This window comes from Coregonus lavaretus, assembly GCF_964263955.1.
Source record: "Coregonus lavaretus genome assembly, chromosome: 11".
Classification (NCBI taxonomy): Eukaryota; Metazoa; Chordata; class Actinopteri; order Salmoniformes; family Salmonidae; genus Coregonus; species Coregonus lavaretus.
The window spans coordinates 6,684,332-6,707,767 of NC_139998.1; the positions used below are offsets into that span (position 1 = coordinate 6,684,332).

Consider the following 23,436-nt stretch of genomic DNA (forward strand, 5'->3'; position numbering starts at 1 on the left):
TAGTAAACCCGCTACAATCATGCAGTACAGTGTTGTCAGCAGTAATCTGTTTAGCAGTTACACTGGTGGGCCCCGTGGTAGTAAATTAATAAAACCAAAAGCTTACCTTGACTTAGAAGAGTTCCAGTGTTGGATAATCATAGCCAGCGAACTAACATAGCATCCCTCTCTGTTTGAGCCAGGTGTTTGTGTAGCCTAAACTAGCTAGCTGCATTCGCTAGCTAAGTGAAAGTGAAAGTTTGAAAAAATACAACCAAATATAGCTAGCGCTCTCTGTCTCTCTACCTCGCTCTCTCGCTTGTCCTTAATTCTCTCTCTTTGTGTCAACTGCTCATCATATTTTATGCACTGCAATGCTGTAGCTAGCTGTAGCTTATGCTTTCAGTACTAGAGTCATTCTCAGATTTTTTGATTGAGTGGACAACATGTCAGTTCATGCTGCAAGAGCTCTGATAGGTTGGAGGACGTCCTCCGGAAGTTGTCATAATTACTGGGTAAGTCTACTGAAGGGGGTGAGAACCATGAGCCTCCTAGGTTTTGTATTGAAGTCAATGTACCCAGAGGAGGACAGAAGCTAGCTGTTCTCCAGCTACACCATGGTGCTACCCTACAGCGTGCTGCTGAGGCTACTGTAGACCATCATTGCAAAACAGTGTGTTTTAACCAATTATTTGGTGACGTGAATATATTTAGTATAGATCTATCTAAAAATGATAACTTTTTTAATGTTTCACTATTTCTATTTTGATGAAATTCACTAAGGATGATCCTCCCCTTCCTCCTCTGAGGAGCCTCCACTGTTGCATATCAATGTGAAGGACCGTGACATGGATACTACTGCTGCTGCTCGTATTTACGTCAGGGAATCTGTGTTACACCATTGCTTTTGTTGGTTGTGTGCATGTGTGTGTCTCTTAGTTAGAGCAACTGTCCGAATGTGGTCAAATAACAATGCTGTTATTTATTCTGACCCCTCTGGGCCACACAACCTGATCTCCTGACTCCCGAACATGGCACCTCAGAGAGGGCAAAATGTAATCTGAAGCTTTTTACACACCCTCCGCCATTAAACATTCATGCTACACTCTTAGACAAAAGGGTTCCAAAAGGGTTCTTCGGCAGTCTGTCCCAATAGAAAAGTAATCCTATGGTGACAGCCGAAGAACCCTTTAAGGTTCTAGATAGCACCTTTTTTTCTATGAGTGTATGGTAGAGAACCTGTGATTCTCATGTGTCATTCTAGGATAAGGAAAAATAGCAGATGTATGTATTTCTATCCAAAGCAATGATATTTCGACAACCCCATTTGTCACTGCATCAGCCATGCACAGTAAGCTTCACCTTGCAATATTACAAACACATGCTGCTTTGTGTTGCAGGAAGGCTAAAAAGAGAGCCACATTAAATCTATTTCCTATCAGAGAGGGAAAAGTTTTTGGCAGAACACACACTTTAGAGAGAGAAAGAGAGAGAGATGAACAGATGGATAGATCATCCTTAGTGTTCTGCCAAAACCTTGTTCCTGCCCAGCCTTCTATTCATGGGCCTTAGACTCTCATCACCAAGGCCACAGCTGCTATCTGGCTTCTATCTGGGCCATAGGAAAGCATGGGAGCAATGTAGCCAGACAAGAGCTCTCACACAACTAAAGCCCTTGATAACAAAGGGAATTATTATCCCATAGTGTAAGCACAGTGAAATGTTGTCCCCATCAAGGCCTATGGGACAACTAGGCCTACATTTCAAATCAAAATCAAATCAAATTTTATTTGTCACATGCTTCTTAAACAACAGGTATAGACTAACAGTGAAATGCTTACTTACGGGTCATTTTCCAACAATGCAGAGGATAGACTACAGATCTGATTCTCGGGTTCAGATATGTGTATAAGTTGGCTTCAGTGCAAAGGAAGTTCCTGCAGGAAAATTCATTATAATGTAAATTGTGGATGTTTGGCTGTCTTTCAGGAAACAAAAGATAAAACATCATGTCTGAGGCGTAAGTATGATTTTTATGTACTTTTAAAGGATATAATTATTGCTTAAAACCTTTATCGGCTTTATCACTAACTCAGTGTTCATTTCTCCATTGTTTACTATGATCAAATATCCTTCACAGACCGGTGGTAAGTCAATTATACATATTTTATTTTAATTGTATTTATTACAGAACCGCTTATGGTGAAATTGTGTAAATTAATTGTGTACCTGTTGTGTTAGGTATGTTTTCAAAACGATTGTACAGTATGAAGAGAATAAGAGAAAAAGATAAGTAATAATTGAAACAGACAGTAACCAGAAAAATAGTAAAACATGACATATGGGGACAATTTTATGAATTCTAATTTAACCTCTATGTTCTATGTTCATGTAGAAAAAGCTGAAGATCTCCGCATCCCGCAGATTGGCTCTAAAGGTATTCTTTTCCCCAATCCCCACCGCTATACAAGACACACACACTACACACGAGAAACAATTATTATGTACTCCTGTATTATCACATTTTCACAAGGATAACAATACAGTTAAATAGATCTCAGGAGGCCTAGTACATCATTTAGCTTACATTTGTAATAATGTCTTTATTTGATAGAAGATACTTATGGCATAAATTATGTATTATAATATTCTTCTTCTTAATAATATTCCTCTTGTTATTTCAGACCAAACTGCTGAAGAAGACAGGGGTGATGGTGGTGGCAGAGAAGGAAGAGGAGAGGCTGGAGAGAGAGCATACTCTGAGTGAGAGAGTCCCCCCTCTCAAGTTCTTTGGTTTGGCTCTGGTTGACCTACAGGTATGTCCCAGGGGCAGTGTTGGGGAAGCTACTCTGAAAATATAGTTTACCAAGCTACCAAGTGGCGCAGCAGCCTAAGGCACTGCATCTCAGTGCTTAAGGTGTCACTACAGACACTCTGGTTCGATTCCAGGCTCTGTCACAACCGGCCGTGAGTAGTCCCATAGGGCGGCGCACAATTGGCCCAGCGTCGTCCGGATTTGGCCGGTGTAGGCCGTCATTGTAAATAAGAATTTGTTCTTAACTGACTTGCCTAGTTAAAATAAAAAATTACTTCACACTGGAATAAGTTTTAAGCGACCCTTAAGCAAAATATCATTTACTTAATGTAACTAAAGTTACTTTGAAAAGTAGTTCACTACATCCAAACTATTTCATAATATATTATCATATCTAAATCTGAAATTTCATAGATTACAAATTGCAAGAACAGCTCACTCTGGAGTCAGATGTTAACAGAATATCTGTTAGGCAGGTCTGATACTGAAAAACAAAGGAAATTCTTGCCTACTTCACCCATATTTTATTTTAGCAAAAGAAGTAGTATAATTCCATTAGTTAGCTACACCGCTACATGGCAAAAAAATTATGAACTACTAAAAACACTACCTAGATTTGAATTGAGTTAAACTACCACCAAGCTACTGAAAAATGTAGTTAAATTACTTGTTGAACTACATAAACATTGCCCAGGGGTCATGGAGATCAGGAGTTGAAGGCCACAGGGGTTGATTGAGTCACTCAATCATGGAACTAACTGGAATATATTTGGAATTGTAAAAATATCAGCATTCAATCTGAGAGAAACAAGCCTTCTAGGCATAGTTGCAAAGAAAAAGCCATATCTCAGACTGCCCATCTTAATCTTTTCTTTTTATTGGCCAGTTTGAGATATGGCTTTTTCTTTGCAACTCTGCCTAGAAGGTCAGCATCCCGGAGTCGCCTCTTCACTGTTGACGTTGAGACTGGTGTTTTGCGGGTACTATTTAAAGCTGCCAGTTGAGGACCTGTAAGGCGCCTGTTTCTCAAACTACAAACTCTAATGTATTTGTCCTATTGCTCAGTTGTGCATCGGGGCCTCCCACTCCTCTTTCTATTCTGGTTAGAGCCAGTTTGCGCTATTCTGTGAAGGAAGTAGTACGTAGCGTTGTACGAGATCTTCAGTTTCTTGGCAATTTCTCGCATGGAATAACCTTCATTTCTCAGAACAAGAATAGACTGACGAGTTTCAGAAGAAAGTTATTTGTTTCTGGCCATTTTGAGCCTGTAATCGAACCCACAATTGCTGATGCTCCAGGTACTCAACTAGTCTTAAGAAGGCCAGTTTTATTGCTTCTTTAATCAGCACAACAGTTTTCAGCTGTGCTAACATAATTGCAAAAGGGTTTTCTAATGATCAATTAGCCTTTTAAAATGATCAACTTGGATTAGCAAACACAACGTGCCATCGGAACACAGGACTGATGGTTGCTGATAATGGGGCCTCTGTACGCCTATGTAGATATTCCATTAAAAATCAGCCGTTTCCAGCTACAATAGCCATTTACAACATTAACAATGTCTACACTGTATTTCTGATCAATTTGATGTTATTTTAATCAACCAAAAAATTGTTTTTCTTTCGAAATCAAGGAAATGTCTAAGTGACCCCAAACTTTTGAACGGTAGTGTGGTTGGAAAGGTATTGATTATTTCCTTGCAGATTCCCAATGAGTACTTTAGCCTTAACATGACAGATGATGAGGGGGAAATACTCAATTAAATTGTACACAAACTATCGTGTTATTATAGGAACGCAATAAAGCCATCAGGTGTAGTATATCTAAATGGTACTTATAATTTATTTCCATAATTTGGTGTATATTTTTCATGTTTAGATTTGATAGTGTCACTAATGTTGAGGTAGGAACACTTGGATCATACAATGAATGTCTTCATTATTCATGAATCCTTTTCACAAAGAAAGAAAACAAAAGAGTATAGTCTGTTATATCCTTTGAGTTATATAGTATGTTATGTCCTTTGAGTTACTTTGAGTTGTATAGTCTGTTATGTCCTTTGAGTTACTTTGAGTTGTATAGTCTGTTATGTCCTTTGAGTTACTTTGAGTTGTGTACTTTGTTCTATTCAGTTTTAATGTCTAGAAAAGACAGGTGTCAGCCATGAAAATAAATACCTCTGAACAAAAACAAAAATATGAGTCTTTGGACAATTTCTTAAAAATGTATGAACTTACTTGCTTACCAGCTTACTTGCTTACTTACTTTCTTTCTCACTTACTTATTTACCTACTTACTTAGTTTGCTTTCACTGGGTATTATCAAGTATTTTACTACTTACTACTGTGCACAGTACCTCAGTGATCAGCTAGCTGCTCTCTTTATACTTCAAGGTCTCCTCACTCCCACACGAGAACAAACAGAGTTAGCCATAACGTTTAACAACGTCTGTAAATCAAAGAAGACGTAAGACACATATTAGGATCTCTGACCTTTCCAAACATAATGAGGGTCAGAGGGTCAGGGTTACTATCGTACTCTGAAGAGACTGGTTCAGTAAAAAGAGACTTTGTCTAAGACTTTTATTGAGGATATTGTGATTGACAATAGACACATGGTGTTGTGTACCAGGAGTTAAGGGTTGTGTGGGGGCAGGAGTCTATCCTGACCATGTGACCTGACCAGGTAACACCACGGGTCACACTAACGTGACATCTTAAGATAATCTACCAAAAACAGTACTGAACCACTGATGTTTTATATTCTTCCAAGAAAAGAAATTCAGAGTGGTCATTTCCAAGTGATCCAATACTATGGTACATATCATGACCTCTTCTATAATGACAGTGTACTCATTTTTATTAGGCTGTTCCACAAAGACATGGCTCTGATAAATACTTTATATGTCAAAGTGATCCATTTCTTTGTACCATTGATGTCTCTTACAGGATTCACACAAAGAATGAACTCGGACTGAATCAGGTTACACCACATCAAGATCTGCCACTTAACACCAACACCTGTTCATTCCTATTATTCTACTACACTAAATAAAGAGCCACTAAGATTTATATTGCTTTGTTTTCAGGTCACAGGTGGCGGTCCGATGTGTTGGCTAATTATTTCATACAGACACCTAAATGTGATGTGGTACCTATGTTAGATATATAGAAAGACAGTTCTAATTGACATCAGATTGCTATATATGGGGATCCTTAACAATGCTATCAAATTACTTTGATTTTGACAGAATATAATTAAAAGATGCAGAGAATCAACCCCAAGTGTTTTCTTGGTATTGTCCAGTGATATTATGCCCTGAGATTGATTAATTTGGGGGTATAGGGCCAAATTCAAACAGATGCCTCTGACTTTTAGGAATGTGCCAAATATTGTTGAATACATTAATGTGCAAACATAAATAACGAAAATAAGTGACGTGAGTCGCGATGCAACAGAAACATTTAATCATCATTGAAAAGGAAAAGGCGCGACGCTCGCTCACCATTAAAAATGCATTGTTTTATTTAACCAAAGTTAAAAGATTAAAATTTCGGCCTTCAATGGCCTTCATAAAAAAAAAGAATTCAAACGTAAATAATGGTTATTTGTTTTACATTACATTATCTAGGGGTGTAAGACAAGGATGCCCTTTACCACTGTTTCTAAATATTATGACAAATTAAATAATTGCTATGAATGTAAGATTGAAAACATCAAATGTTTATCTATTAGATGTAAGACTTGCAACTGTCACCTGAGAAAGGTGGTCAACAAGACAGTGTTACGGTGTCCAATTTAGGACATCCCTATGACAAAACTCCAAAGTTCTAAAGGTGTAGGTATGATACTGCTCTAGAAAAAGGGTTTAGAGGTGATTGTAGCACTAAATGCTACATGTCAACTTGCCACCAACGGATGGAGTCAGAACCACGAGACAGACCGACAGTGTACCGCCCCAAACGTCCAAGTCCATAAAAGTTGTTTTATTACAGCACTTACCTGCCTGAATAACATTTAGATGCTATGTGCAACAGTAAAAGTCAGTGTCAGTGGGAGAGTGACTCGGACAGAGAGCAGTCTATTTTAGTGAGCCATTCACACGGGGGTCAGAAACTATAAATCTGAATGTTTTTTTCCCTATCCTCTCTCAGCTACTCTCCCACCCTACAGTCCCTCACTCTCTCGTTCAGCCTTTTCTACACCTTAAAGGTAGGGCATGTCTCAATTACCACTTTGGCTTAATATTAAGAAACGTACGTTTTTAATATTTCATCTTCTGTGTGGATGAAATGTATTACATTTTAGGTTTGAAATGAATGCAGGAGGAGTGTCACTGGTTGAGGAGAGCAGTGGAAAACAGTTTGGGAATGTGTCATTTTTCAGCATAGGTCAATTGTATTTATTTCTGGAGGGCTGCTTGAATTCAGAATGGAAATGTATGGTATAAAATGACGACACATTGGATTAACATTTTGCTCAAGACTGACAGTGAGATAGTGTTAATAAGTTCACATGCCCTTGAATTAGTGGGTTATGGAGACTTATTGACACCTATGCAGACACTCTGGTCAGTTTTGGAGATAAATGGTAACACCACACATTTTAAAGCTTAGATATTCAAAAAATTATACAATGTTTATATTTTACAATAACTATTTAAATATAACATTTTGGCACACCTTTTTTTGCTCTCAAATTAACCAGAGCTGCCTTTGAAATTGTTAATAAAATGTAAATGTGTTGTAAACGGCTTTTATTTGGAGTGTTAAAGTGCATGCCCTCACATTTCCCCAAAAATATTAATATGTGATACAGTGCATTCGGAAAGTATTCAGACCCCTTGACTTTTTTCACATTTTGTTACGTTACAGCCTTATTCTAAAATGGATAAAAATATACAAAATCCTGTTCAATCTACACACAATACCCCATAATAACAAAACGAAAACAGGTTTTTAGAAATGTTTGCAAATGTATAAAAAATTAAAATTGGATATACCTTATTTACATAAGTATTCACACCCTTCACACAGACTCGAAATTGAGCTCAGGTGCATCCTGTTTCTATTGATCATCCTTGAGATGTTTCTACAACTTGATTGGAGTCCACCTGTGATAAATTCAATTGATTGGACAGGATTTGGAAAGGCACATACCTGTCTATATAACTTCCCACAGTGCATGTCAGAGCAAAAACCAAGCCATGAGGTCGAAGGAATTGTCCGTAGAGCTCCGAGACAGGATTGTGTTAAGGTACAGATCTGGGGAAGGGTACTAAAACATTTCTGCAGCATTGAATCCCCAAAAACACAGTGGGCTCCATCATTCTTAAAGGGAAGAAGATTGCGACTAGCTCTTAGGAAACTTTGCGGTATTTAATTTTTTTATGTATGATTTTTTAAAACATTATTAGCTCAGAAAATGTTTTGTATCATTACATACAGCCGGGGAAAACTATTGGATATCAGAGAGGCGGTAACTCACCAGAACTACCAGCATTACGACCAGGAATACGACTTTCCCGAAGCAGATCCTTTGTTCGCTCTCCCCAGGGCAATTTAACTGATTCCAGAGGCCGACCCAAAACATTGCCGGCGGAGGAGAGGCACTCGGAGCCGCCTGCTGGTTCGACTTAGGAGGAGTGCACACCACCCACCGCTTCCGAGTATATTACTCGCTAATGTTCAGTCTTTGGATAACAAAGTTGAAAAGCTCAGGGCAAGGGTTTCTTTCCAGAGAGACTTCAGGGCGTGTAACATACTTTGTTTCACAGACACATGGCTCTCTCGGGATATTCTGTCGAAATCGATCCAGCCAGATGGGTTCTCAGTTCATCGGACAGAAATAAATATCTCTCCGGGAAGCAGAAGGACGGAGGTGTGTGTTTCATGATTAACGACTTATGGTGTCATTGTAGTAACATACAGGAGCTCAAGTTATTTTGTTCACCCGACCTAGAATACCTCACAATCAATTGCCGACCGTATTATCTCCCAAGATAATTTCTCGGTTATAGCCACGGCAGTTTATATCCCCCTCAAGCCGATACCACGACGGCCCTCAAAGAACTTTACTGGACTTTATGCAAACTGGAAACCACATATCCTGAGGCTGCATTAATTGTAGTTGGGGATTTTAACAAAGCTAATTTGAGGACTAGGCTGCCGAAGTTCAATCGTCTGTTGTACTCTCGCTGCTAAAACACTAGACCATTGCTATTCAAACTTCTGGGATGCTTACAAGGCCCCGCCCTCCTTTCGGCAAATCTGACCACGACTCCATTCCAATAGGCAGAAACTCAAAAAGGAAGTACCCGTGCTAAGGACTAGTCAATGCTGGTCTGACCTATCGGAATCCATGCTTCAAGATTGTTTTGATCATGCGGACTGGGATTTGTTCCGGGTAGCTTGCGAAAATAATTTAGACGAATACACTGAAACGGTGACTGAGTTTATCAGGAAGTGTATAGGAGATGTTGTGCCCACTGTGACTATTAAAACCTACCCCAACCAGAAATCGTGGATAGATGGTAGCATTCACGCAAAACTGAAAGCGCGGACGATCGCATTTAACCATGGCAAGGTGACTGGGAATATGGCAGAATATGAACAGTGTAGCTATTCACTCCACAAGGCAATCCAACAGGCAAAACATCAGTATAGAGACAAAGTGGAGTCGCAATTCAACGGCTCAGACACGAGACGTATGTGGCAGGGTCTACAGACAATCACGGACTACAAAAGGAAAACCAGCCACGTCGCCGACACCGACGTCTTCCTTCCGGACAAGCTAAACACCTTCTTCGCCCGCTTTGAGGATAACACAGTGCCACCAACGCGGCCCACTATCAAGGACTGTGGCCTCTCCTTCTCCGTGTCCGACGTGAGTAAGACATTTAAGAGTGTTAATCCTCGCAAGGTGCCGGCCCAGACGGCATTCCTAGCCGCTTCCTCAGAGCATGCGCAGACCAGCTGGCTAGTGTGTTTATGGACATATTCAATCTCTCCCTATCCCAGTCATGCTTCAAGATGGCCACCACTGTTCCTGTATCCAAGAAAGCAAAGGTAACTGAACGAAATGACTATCGCCCCGTAGCACTCACCTCTGTCATCATGAAGTGCTTGAGAGACTAGTCAAGGATCATATCACCTCTACCTTACCTGTCACCCTAGACCCACTTCAATTTGCTTACCACCCCAAAAGATCCACAGACAATGCAATCGCCATCACACTGCACACTGCCCTATCCCATCTAGACAAGAGGAATACCTATGTAAGAATGCTGTTCATTCACTATAGCTCAGCATTCAACACCATAGTACCCTCTAAGCTCATCATTGAGCTCGAGGCCCTGGGTCTGAACCCTGCCCTGTGCAACTGGGTCCTGGACGTCCTGACGGGCAGCCCCCAGGTGGCCTGTCAGGTTCACCCATGACTGCATGGCCACGCACGCCTCCAACTCAGTCATCAAGTTTGCAGACGACACAACAGTAGCAGGCTTGATTACCAACAATAACGCGACAGCCTACATGGAGGAGGTGAGGGCTCTGGGAGTGTGGTGCCAGGAAAATAATGTCTCACTCAACGTCAACAAAATGAAGGAGATGATCGTGGACTTCAGGAAACAGCAGAGGGTGCACCCCCCTATCCACATCGACGGGACCGGAGTGGAAAAGGTGAAAATCTTCAAGTTCCTTGGCATACACATCACTGACAAACTGAAATGGTCCACCCATGCAGACAGTGTGGTGAAGAAGGCGCAACAGAGCCTCTTCAACCTTAGGAGGCTGAAGAAATTTGGCTTGGCACCTAAAACAAAACAAACTTTTACAGATGCACAATTGAGAGCATCCTGTCGGGCTGTATCACCGCCTGGTACGGCAACTGCACCGCCCGCAACAGCAGGGCTCTCCAGAGGGTGGTACTGTCTGCCCAACGCATTACCGGGGGCAAACTACCCACCCTCCAGGACACCTACAGCACCCAATGTCAAAGGAAGGTCAAAAAGATCATCAAGGACATCAACCACCTGAGCCACTGCCTGTTCACCCCGCTATCATCCAGAAGGCGAGGTCAGTACAGGTGCATCAAAGCTGGGTTCGAGAGACTGAAAAGCTGCTTCTCTCTCAAGGCCATCAGACTGTTGAACAGCCATCACTAGCACATTAGAGGCTGCTGCCTATAGACATAGACTAGAATTCACTGGCCACTTTAAGAAATGGAACACTAGTCACTTTAATAATGTTTACATATCTTGCATTACTCATGTCATATATATATATATATATATATATATATATATATATATATATATATATACTGTATTCTATACTATTCTACTGTATCTTAGTCCATGCCGCTCTGTCATTGCTCGTCCATATATGTATATATTCTTAATTCCATTCCTTACTTAGATTTGTGTGTATTTGGTATATGTTGTGAAATTGTTAGATATCAGTTGTTAAATATTACTGCACTGGTTGACCAAGAACCTGATGGTCACACTGACAGAGCTCCAGAGTTCCTCTGTGGAGATGGGAGAACCTTCCAGAATGACAACCATCTCTGCAGCACTCCACCAATCAGGTCTTTATGGTAGAGTGGCGAGATGGAAGCCACTCCTCAGTAAAAGACACATGACAGCCCACTTGGAGTTTGCCAAAAGGCACCTAAAGTACTCTCAGACCATGAAACAACAAAGATTCTCTGGTCTGATGAAACCAAGATTGAACTCTTTGGCCTGAATGCCAAGCGTCAATGCTTTCCACAGTTGTCTAGTTGGCTGGATGTCCTTTGGGTGGTGGACCATTCTTGATACACATGGGATACTGTTGAGTGTGAAAAACCCAGCAGCATTGCAGTTCTTGACACAAACCGCTGCGCCTGGCACCTACTACCATACCCCTTTCAAAGGCACTTTGTCTTGCCCATTCCTACCATACCCCTTTCAAAGGCACTTTGTCTTGCCCATTCACCCTCTGAATGGCACACATACACCATGTCTCAATTGTCTCAAGGCTTAAAAATCCTTCTTTAACTTGACTCCTCCCCTTCATTTACACGGATTGGAGTGGATTTAACAAGTGATCAATAAGGGATCATAGCTTTCACCTGGATTCACCTGGTCATGTCATGGAAAGAGCAGCTGTATTCATTTCCCATGTTTTCTTTACAATTTAATGGTGACCTTTGCAATCACATCCTGTGAGCTTCAAATAACAAGAGCCCTCTTCTATCTTACATACTTATACTGTACACAATTAAAATGCTTTACAATAAAATCAAGTATGGACACAGGCCTCTATTGGACTTGGACACAGGCTTAACCAGCAGTGCACATGAAATGATCTAAAAGAGCTTAAATGAGACAACACATGCACTGAGTGAGTGACATAACTGACCCAAACAAGGATTTAACCAGTCATCAATCCCCATCTTCAGCATTGGCAACAGCTCAATAAGTGAAAGATACACTACATTTTTCAACTTAATACATTTGGTTGTTGTTGATAATTACGATTATTCAAAAAAATATATATTTTTGATAATTTTTTGTGTGGGGGGCGAAAATGATAACTTTTTCTCTATCCAAATTTCAGGGCTAAGACAAGAAGGCAAACATGGCGGATGCGTAAGTATTCATGTTTACGTGTGCATTTGAAAGATTAACCACATCATATGACAGAATAGCACATTTCTATGTTCTCTATTTCTCCCCCTCTGTCATTTAACGCTGACACAGACCGAAACCAAAAGAAAAGTCCAAGATCTCCTCAGCCCGACGATTGGGGTTGAAGGTGAGCGTTGACGTCCATGGTCAACACAAGAAACAAAGATGTAGTCTTACACTTGAGATATGAACAGTATATAAACCAGTGGAGGTTGCTGAGGGGAGGAAGGCTCATAATAATGGCTGGAATGGAGTCAATGGAATGGCATCAACCACATGGAAACCACGTCTTTGATGTGTTTGATACCATTCCACTGACTCCATTCCAGCCATTATTATGAGCCGTCCTCCCCTCAGCAGCCTCCACTGATATAAACAGAATTTATGTCATAATGTGTAGCTCATGTGTAGGTCATGAACCCCGACCTCTTGTGATCTTTTGAACCTATGTTTACATTCCTTTGGATGTTTGTGCTCGTATAGATCAGATTGCTGACTGTAGCTTTATGCTTCCTATAGATCAGATTGCTGACTGTAGCTTTATACTTCCTATAGATCAGATTGATCACTGCAGTTTTCAGTGGAAACTGCTGAGTGGAGGACAGATCATAATAATGACTGGAATGAGCGAATTGAATGGAATCAAACACATAGAAACCATGTGTTTGATACAATTCCACTCATTCCGCTCCAGCCATTACCACGAGCCCTTTCTCTCCAATTAAGGTGCCACCAACCTCATGTGGTAGCTTTATGTTTCCTTCCTATAGATCAGATTGCTGACTGTAGCTTTATGTTTCCTTCCTGTAGATCATATTGCTGACTGTAGCTTTATGTTTCCTTCCTATAGATCAGATTGCTGACTGTAGCTTTATGTTTCCTTCCTGTAGATCAGATTGCTGACTGTAGCTTTATTTCCTTCCTGTAGATCAGATTGCTGACTGTAGCTTTATGTTTCCTCCTTATAGATCAGATTGCTGACTGTAGCTTTATGTTTCCTTCTTACAGATCAGATTGCTGACTGTAGCTTTATGTTTCCTTCTTACAGATCAGATTGCTGACTGTAGCTTTATGTTTCCTTCTTACAGATCAGATTGCTGACTGTAGCTTTATGTTTCCTTCTTACAGATCAGATTGCTGACTGTAGCTTTATGTTTCCTTCTTACAGATCAGATTGCTGACTGTAGCTTTATGTTTCCTCCTTATAGATCAGATTGCTGACTGTAGCTTTATGTTTCCTTCTTACAGATCAGATTGCTGACTGTAGCTTTATGTTTCCTTCTTACAGATCAGATTGCTGACTGTAGCTTTATGTTTCCTTCTTACAGATCAGATTGCTGACTGTAGCTGGCCAGATGCTAGAGGTTGAGACAGAGGAGAAGAAGAGAGAAAGAGAAGAAGCTCTGGCAGAGAGAGTCCCTCCTCTCAAACTTTCTGGCTTGTCTGTTGATGAGCTCATGGTATTATTTATTTAAGATTAAGCCTGCCAGCAGCATACCACCCTGCATCCCACTACTGGCTTTCCTCTTGAAGCTAAGCAGGGTTAGTCCTGGATGGGAGACCAGATACTGCTGCAAGTGGTGTTGGAGGGCCAGTAGGAGGCACTGTTTCCTCTGGTCTAAAAAACATATCTGCCCTATGTAGGGTGCTGTCTTTCAGATGGGATGTTAAAACAGGTGTCCTGATTCTCGGTGGTCACTGAAGATCCCAAGGCACTTATTGTAAGAGAAGGGGTGTTAACTCCGGTGTCATGGCTAAATTCCCAATCTGGCCACCTAATTATCCCCAGCTTTCAATTGGCTCATTCCTGTCCCCTGTAACTACTCCCCAGGTTGTTGCTGTAGATGAGAATGTTTTCTCAGTAAAATAAGGGATTAAAATATATGTACTTTGTTTAACCAGGTTGGTCTCGTTGAGATAAAAATCTATTTTTCAAGACAGACCTGGATATAGACTTAGGTATACAGACTGATACTCACATTGATATTGCAAACAATACTGAGTGCATTTATCTAGCCATGTGAGGTGTGCATAATGCATTATAATACACGACACAGTTTAAATTCTTTACAGAAAGTGTAAAAAAAAAAAAGATAAATTAGCTGTCTTTTGTTCTCTTGGCAGGATTTGTGCAAAGATCTGTACCATAAGATCGACGTGGTAGATGAGGAGCGATACGACGTGGCACTCAAAGTTATGAAAAATGACAAGGAGGTAGGATACTCAAAAATAAATTTGTAGAAAACTAATAATTGCAGAGGGAAATGACAAAAGATCAGGGGTGTAAAGTATTAAATAAAAATAATTTTAAGTACTACTTAATTCGTTTTTTGGGTGGTATCTGTACTTTACTTTACTATTTATATTTTTGACAACTTATATTTTTACTTCATTACATTCCTGAAGACAAAAATGTACTTTTTACTCCATGCATTTCCCTGGCACCCAAAAAGTACACGTTACATTTTGAATGCTTAGCAGGACAGGAAAATGGTACGATTCACACACTTACAGTAGAAGTCAGAAGTTTACATACACCTTACCCAAATACATTTAAACTCAGTTTTTCACAATTCCTGACATTTAATCCTAGTAAGAATTCCCTGTCTTAGGTCAGTTAAGATCACCACTTTATTTTAAGAATGTGAAATGTCAGAATAATAGTAGAGAGAATGATTTATTTCAGCTTTTATTTCTTTCATCACATTCCCAGTGGGTCAGAAGTTTACATACAGTCAATTAGTATTTGGTAGCATTGCCTTTAAATTGTTTAACTTGGGTCAAACGTTTTGTGTAGCCTTCCACAAGCTTCCCACAATAAGTTGGGTGAATTTTGGCCAATTCCTCCTGACAGAGCTGGTGTAACTGAGTCAGGTTTGTAGGCCTCAACTTTGGAAGTATGCTTGGGGCCATTGTCCATTTGGAAGACCCATTTGCGACCAAGCTTTAACTTCCTGACTGAAGTCTTGAGATGTTGCTTCAATATATTCACATAATTTTCCTTCCTCATGATGCCATCTATTTTGTGAAGTGCACCAGTCCCTCCTGCAGCAAAACACCCCCACAGCATGATGCTGCCACCCCCGTGCTTCACGGTTGGGATGGTGTTCTTCGGCTTGCAAGCCTTCCCCTTTTTCCTCCAAACATAATGATGGTCATTATGGCCAAACAGTTCTATTTTTGTTTCATCAGACCAGAGGACATTTCTCCAAAAAGTACGATCTTTGTCCCCATGTGCAGTTGCAAACCGTAGTCTGGCTTTTTTATGGTGGTTTTGGAGAAGTGGCTTCTTCCTTGCTGAGCAGCCTTTCAGGTTATGTATCGACATAGGACTCGTTTTACTGTGGATATAGATAATTTTGTACCTGTTTCCTCCAGCATCTTAACAAGGTCCTTTGCTGTTGTTCTGGGATTGATTTGCACTTTTCGCACCAAAGTACATTCATCTCTAGGAGACAGAACGCGTCTCCTTCCTGAGCGGTATGACGGCAGCGTGGTCCCATGGTGTTTATACTAGCATACAATTTTTTTTGTTTTTGTTTTTTTCATCTTTTAAAAAAAAAAATTTATTTTATTTTTATTTTCCTTTTTTGGGGGGATGGATCAGCTTAATATTGCAGATAGATTGTAACTTCTATCAATGTAATTGTCTGCATCACTTCCAATCCCCCATGTTTTTTATATATATACTCCCCTTTATTACTTTTCAACCCTGCCATCCTTTCCCTACTTGGAGTAAATTAGTGAACAACAATGCCCAGGCCTCTACTTCCGGTCTATACTTACTATCTACACCTTATGGACACAGTTAATTTTATATATATATATATATATATATATATATATATATATATATATATATATATATATATACATATATATATTATAATTTTTTTGCTCCTGAACTTCTTCTACTCTCAACCTCTCCGATTATTTTCATGATGTCCATCCGGTTTGCTTCTATATGCCATATCTTTCTAACTGTGCTCTTTCCCAAAAGCTCCCAACATACAACCTATATACTTATTATGGACACAGTATGCTTACATTATTAGCTATCTTTGTTATTATTTGTTGTTATTTGTTATTAGCCCCATCCTTCAACTCTATTCAATACCTCCCATCTATCTCTTAACACCATCCATATAGGATTTCTATTTGCCATATATATTTCAACCGTACTGTGATGTTTTACAAAAGTTCTGAACCTTTCTATTCTCATTGCTTCTACAGATTGTGAATTAAAAATAAACATTTTTGCTAAAAGTATTATTATATTATTGATCGATTGACTATGACTTTTCAGATCACCCAGTAATGCTATTTGCAAGGTTAGCTCCAGGTAAATATTGCAATCATTTAGCCATTCCTGGACCTGTGTCCAAAAACAAGCTACAAATGGACAGAACAAAAACAAATGATCTAATGATTCTGTCTCTTCACAGCAAAATCTGCAGAGCTGGTTAGATTTTATCCCCCATATAAATAACATTCTATTGGTAGCAAAAATGTTATATAATAATTTAAATTGAAAGATTCAAATTTTTGAATCCGGTGTCGTTTTGCGTGTCAGTTCATAAACACTATGCCATGGGATCGGTACGTCAAAGATCTCTTCCCAACAATTTTGCAATCTATATGGGACGGCTGTCAATTCTTTGGTCCTTAAGTGAAACTGATATACTTTTTTATTTATCACAGTTTTCCTTAACCAATTATGTTCTTTAATGCAAGGCCGACAGACAAGTTCCTTACTTTCTCACCCTTCCACTTTCCTCTTCCACTTTTGCGGTAAGGCTGCAATTATTTGGTTGTAATTTTGGGTAGAGCAGACATTTCCATATGTTTTTGTTAGCTGCATGTGCGACATAACTCCACCAGTCCTACCGATGATATCATTTATGAAGATTATACCTTTTTTAAACATTCTGTCAAAAAATAAAGATTTTTTGTCAATTAGTATATTTGAATTTAACCACAATATTTGTTGCATTATTTGTTCTGTCATTTCTGGAGGATTAAATTGAAATTGCAACCAACTTTCTATGGCTTGTTTTAGAAATAGTGATATTTGGGAGATGATTTCCTTTTCAAATAACTGCAAATTAGTTGTTGTAATCTGAATAAAGGGAAAAAGGCCTTTCTTGAACATTGGGTGAGACAATCTTACTAATTTGCTTGAGAACCAGTTCGGATTTAAGTATAACTTTTGTATGACTGAAGCTTTTAGTGATAGGTCTAATGCTTTAATATTTAATAATTTCTGTCCTCCGAATTCATATTCATTATATAAATATGCCCTTTTAATTTTGTCTGGCTTGCCGTTCCAAATAAAATTGAATATTTTTTTCTCATAATTTAAAAAACTGTTCGCTAGGCGTAGGCAAGACCATAAGCAAATAGGTAAACTGGGATAATACTAAAGAGTTAATCAGGGTGATTTTTCCACAAATTGACAGGTATTTTCCTTTCCATGGTAGTAAGATCTTATCTATTTTTGCTAACTTTCTATTAAGATTTATTGAAGTGAGATAATTTATTTCCTTTGGGATATGTATTCCGAGTATATCCACATCACCATCAGACCATTTTATTGGTAAACTACATGGTAATGTAAAAATTGTATTTTTTAGTGATCCAATACGTAATATAGTACATTTGTCATAATTTGGTTGTAATCCAGAGAGGTTAGAAAATGTATCTAGATCCTCTATGAGGCTGTGGAGGGATTCTAGTTGTGGATTTAAAAGAAAACATGAATCATCAGCGTACAATGACACCTTTGTTTTTAAGCCCTGTATTTCTAATCCTCTGATATTATTATTATTGGATCTGATTTTAATAGCTAACATGTCGATGGCCACAATAAATAGATATGCCGATAGTGGACAACCTTGTTTCACTCCTCTTGACAGTTTAAAACTTTCTGAGAAATAGCCATTATTTACTATTTTACACCTAGGGTTACTATACATGATTTTGACCCATTTTATAAGAGATTCTCCAAAATTGAAATGCTCCAGGCATTTATATATAAACCCCAGTCGAACTTTATCAAATGCCTTTTCGAAGTCTGCTATGAATAGCAGGCCTGGTTTCCCATATTTTCCATAGTGTTCTATTGTTTCCAATACTTGCCTTATATTATCTCCAATGTATCTTCCATGTAAAAAACCTGTCTGATTAGAATGAATAATATCAGACAATACCTTTTTAATTCTATGCGCTATACATTTTACTAGGATTTTTGCATCACAACACTGAAGTGTAAGCGGCCTCCAATTTTGTAAATGGACTGGATCTTTATATTTTCCACTTGTATCCTGTTTCAGTAATAATGAGATCAGACCTTCTTCTTGAGTGTCAGATAATCTACCATTTACATAGGAGTGGTTAAAACATGCTAATAACGGTCCTCTTAGTATATCAAAAAAGGTTTGGTATACCTCGACTGGTATGCCATCCAACCCTGGAGTTTTCCCAGACTTAAAGTCTTTAATTGCATCCAGAAGTTCCTCCTCTGTAATTTCACCTTCACATGAGTCTTTCTGTGTGGCTGTTAATTTGACATTATCAATAGAAAAAAAATCTCTACAATTAGCTTCAGTTAGAGGAGATGGAGGCGACTGAAAAGAAAACATATGCTTAAAGTACTTTGTTTCTTCCTTCAAAATATCATTTGGTGAATTATGGGTGACTCCGTCAATTGTAACCAGTTTCATTAAGTTATTTTTGGTAGCATTCCTATGTTGAAGATTAAAAAAGAATTTTGTGCATTTTTCCCCATATTCCATCCAGTTTGCTTTATTTTTATAATATATTACACTTGATCTTTCTTGAATAAGTTTCTCCATTTCTTTTAGTTTTTCCTCTAATTTATTCTGAGCCTCTATGTTACAGTTTTTATTGCCATCTATCTGTTCTGTTAGACTTTCTATTTCCTTTCTTAGTATAAACTCTTTTGACCTAAATTGCTTTTGTTTTCGAGATGAGTAATGAAATTGCATGGCCTCTAAAGGCACATTTAAAGGTGTCCCATACAATAAGGGGATTCCTATGTTATGTTGGAAAAAGTCAGTTATAAATTCCTTTGTTCTAATTATAAATAAATTATCATCCAATAGGCTTTGATTAAATTTCCAATATCCTCGCCCATGTGGAAATTCAGTAAGAGTAATGTATATGCCTATTATATGATGGTCCGACCGCATTCTGTCCCCTATCAACACTTTTTTTTACTTTTGGTGCCAACGAGAATGAGATAAGAAAGAAGTCAAGACGACTAGCTTGATTCAGTCTCCGCCATGTATATCTCACTAGATCAGTATATTTAAGCCTCCATATATCTACTAGTTCTAATGTATCCATGACATTCACAATTTCCTTAAGAGCATGTGGGTGATTGTTTGTGGTGTGATTTCCTTTACGGTCCATTGAGCTATTTAAAACAGTATTATAATCCCCCACCATAATAATATTGTCTTGAATTGCTTGCAGGCTTGATAATTTATTATATATATTGTCAAAGAATTGTGGATCATCATTATTTGGTCCGTAAAGGTTAATGAGCCATATCTGTTTATGGTCCAATAACATATTTAAAATAATCCATCTACCTTGCGTATCTATTTTGACAATTTGCACATTCGGATCGAAATTACTATTAATTAATATCATCACCCCTTTTGAATTTCTTTGCCCATGGGAGAAGTGTATTTCCCCCCCCCCCCATTCTTTTTTGCATACTATTGTTTGTACAGATGAACGTGGTACCCTCAGGCGTTTGGAAATTGCTCCCAAGGATGAACCAGACTTGTGGAGGTCTACAATTATTTTCTGAGGTCTTGGCTGATTTCTTTAGATTTTCCCATGAGGTCAAGCAAAGAGGCACTGAGTTTGAAGGAAGGCCTTGAAATACATCCACAGGTACACCTCCAATTGACTCAAATGATGTCAATTAGCCTATCAGAAGCTTCTAAAACCATGACATCATTTTCTGGAATTTTCCAAGCTGTTTAAAGGCACAGTCAACTTAGTGTATGTAAACTTCTGACCCGCTGGAATTGTGATACAGTGAATTATAAGTGAAATAATCTGTCTGTAAACAATTGTTGGAATAATTACTTGTGTCATGCACAAAGTTGATGTCCTAACCGACTTGCCAAAACAATAGTTTGTTAACAAGAAATTTGTGGAGAAGTTGAAAAATGAGTTTTAATGACTCCAACCTAAGTGTATGTAAACTTCCGACTTCAACTGTATCAAGAGAACATCCCTAGTCATCCCTACTGCCACTGATCTGGCAGACTGACACAAATGCTTCATTTGTAAATTATGTCTGAGTGTTGGAGTGTGCCCCTGGCAATCTGTCGATTTTTTAAAAACAAGAGCATTGTGTCTTTTGGTTTACTTAATGTAAGCGAATTCAAATGATTTATACTTTTACTTTACTTTTGATACTTAAGTATATTTTTTGCAGTTACTTAAATATATTTAAAACCAAATACTTGTACTCAAGTGAAGCAGACTCGGCAGACCAGGCCAGAGTTTGGGGTTTGAGAAGTCAATGAGAGAAGTGAAATATTATTCCTCAGTTGTTAATGTTCTCGAAATCTAAAGGCACAACCTAGATTCAAGCCAATGTCTTGCGTAGCTAAACATGTTATTACTCCAACCTCGTGAAAGTGTCAAACTGACACATTTTCATTTTCGTCAAAAACAACTTTATATCGAAGGAGTGCCTTTGATTTGTCGATGTGCAGTATACCTACAAGCGTGATCGGGGATTTCTATTTCTATCTTCATACTGTACTGTCTTTGATAATACAAAACACTGCCTCCCAGTGGCTATGAGTTCACAACATGAACTAAGAGTGAACGTCAGCCACAGTACATACTAGTTGCAGTACAACTGGGAGGACTAAGCGTCTGTCTCAAATGGCACTCTATTCCCTATACAGTGCACTACTTTGGACCAAAGCCCTATGGGCCCTGGTCTACATTTGTGCACTATCAAGTGAATAGGGTGCCATTTGGGACGCAGCCAATGGTCAGTAAATGTGAGAGCCTGTACTGTGGCTGAAAGTTATAATGTCCTCTGTTCTCTGTGCTCTGCCAGAGCCATGAGTTGGGGCTGAAGATCATTGAGCTGCAGAGCAAGTTCAAGAAGCCAACCCTGAAGAAGGTGAAGATCTCAGCTGAGATGATGCTCAGTGTTCTGCTGGGCTCCAAGCACAAGGAGACAATCGACTTCAAGTCCAACCTCAAGACAGTCAAGAAAGCAGAGGAAAAGGTACAACTGGTGCATGCTCAGTCCGCTGTACTTTGTCAAGATGTCTGCTTGCTTTTTCTTGTTATATTTAGGTACTATCACAGACAGTTGAAATCTAAGAACCTCTTCATCTCTAAGCCAAATTATGTACTTGTTGTTTATTCTTAAGCTAGTTTGTTTGTCAATGACTGATTGAGTGTCAATGATACATTTCTGGTCCCCACAGAAAGAGGAGGTCACCGACTGGCGTCAAAACGTGGACGCCATGTCAGGCATGGAGGGCAGAAAGAAGATGTTTGATGCTTGATAAGGTACACAAAACATTGCATGTACTGAGAAGATCAATTCCTGTAGACAACATATTGCTGAAACATAGAACATCTGTTTACTTTGGTATATGAAATGTTTTGCAGATTAGTGATGATTATCAAGGACAACAGAAAAGGAGAGGACAACTGAAGGTATCAAGAATAACTGTAAGAGACAACTGAATGAACACATGGAGAAGAAAGAAAAAGTTAATAAATATATTTGTTCCTTTTTGTACAGTGGGGGAAAAAAGTATTTAGTCAGCCACCAATTGTGCAAGTTCTCCCACTTAAGAAGATGAGAGAGGCCTGTAATTTTCATCATAGGTACACGTCAACTATGACAGACAAAATTAGAATTTTTTTTCCAGAAAATCACATTGTAGGATTTTTAATGAATTATTTGCAAATTATGGTGGAAAATAAGTATTTGGTCAATATCAAAAGTTTCTCAATACTTTGTTATATACCCTTTGTTGGCAATGACACAGGTCAAACGTTTTCTGTAAGTCTTCACAAGGTTTTCACACACTGTTGCTGGTATTTTGGCCCATTCCTCCATGCAGATCTCCTCTAGAGCAGTGATGTTTTGGGGCTGTCGCTGGGCAACACGGACTTTCAACTCCCTCCAAAGATTTTCTATGGGGTTGAGATCTGGAGACTCCAGGACCTTGAAATGCTTCTTACGAAGCCACTCCTTCGTTGCCCGGGCGGTGTGTTTGGGATCATTGTCATGCTGAAAGACCCAGCCACGTTTCATCTTCAATGCCCTTGCTGATGGAAGGAGGTTTTCACTCAAAATCTCACGATACATGGCCCCATTCATTTTTCCTTTACACGGATCAGTCGTCCTGGTCCCTTTGCAGAAAAACAGCCCCAAAGTATGATGTTTTCACTCCCATGCTTCACAGTAGGTATGGTGTTCTTTGGATGCAACTCAGCATTCTTTGTCCTCCAAACACGACAAGTTGAGTTTTTACCAAAAAGTTCTATTTTGGTTTCATCTGACCATGTGACTTTCTCCCAATCCTCTTCTGGATGCACTCTAGCAAACTTCAGATGGGCCTGGACATGTACTGGCTTAAGCAGGGGGACACGTCTAGCACTGCAGGATTTGAGTCCCTGGCGGCGTAGTGTGTTACTGATAGTAGGCTTTGTTACTTTGGTCCCAGCTCTCTGCAGGTCATTCATTAGGTCCCCCCGTGTGGTTCTGGGATTTTTGCTCACTGTTCTTGTGATCATTTTGACCCCACGGGGTGAGATCTTGCGTGGAGCCCCAGATCGAGGGAGATTATCAGTGGTCTTGTATGTCTTCCATTTCCTAATAATTGCTCCCACAGTTGATTTCTTCAAACCAAGCTGCTTACCTATTGCAGATTCAGTCTTCCCA

General features: G+C 39.1%; 1 protein-coding gene across 1 annotated transcript; it reads left to right on the plus strand.

Annotated features, from left to right (window-relative positions):
• Nucleotides 1–1,988: 1,988 nt before the first annotated feature.
• LOC311137010 (troponin I, slow skeletal muscle-like) lies at nt 1,989–22,045 on the plus strand (the record flags this gene model as incomplete). Its single annotated transcript, XM_084171337.1, has 10 exons — nt 1,989–1,999; nt 2,221–2,239; nt 2,375–2,416; nt 2,664–2,795; nt 4,587–4,606; nt 12,540–12,594; nt 13,796–13,927; nt 14,592–14,681; nt 21,586–21,759; nt 21,965–22,045. The coding sequence occupies 10 exons, from the start codon at nt 1,989–1,991 to the stop codon at nt 22,043–22,045; spliced, it is 756 nt and encodes a 251-aa protein (XP_084027463.1).
• Between the last annotated feature and the right edge of the window lie 1,391 nt (nt 22,046–23,436).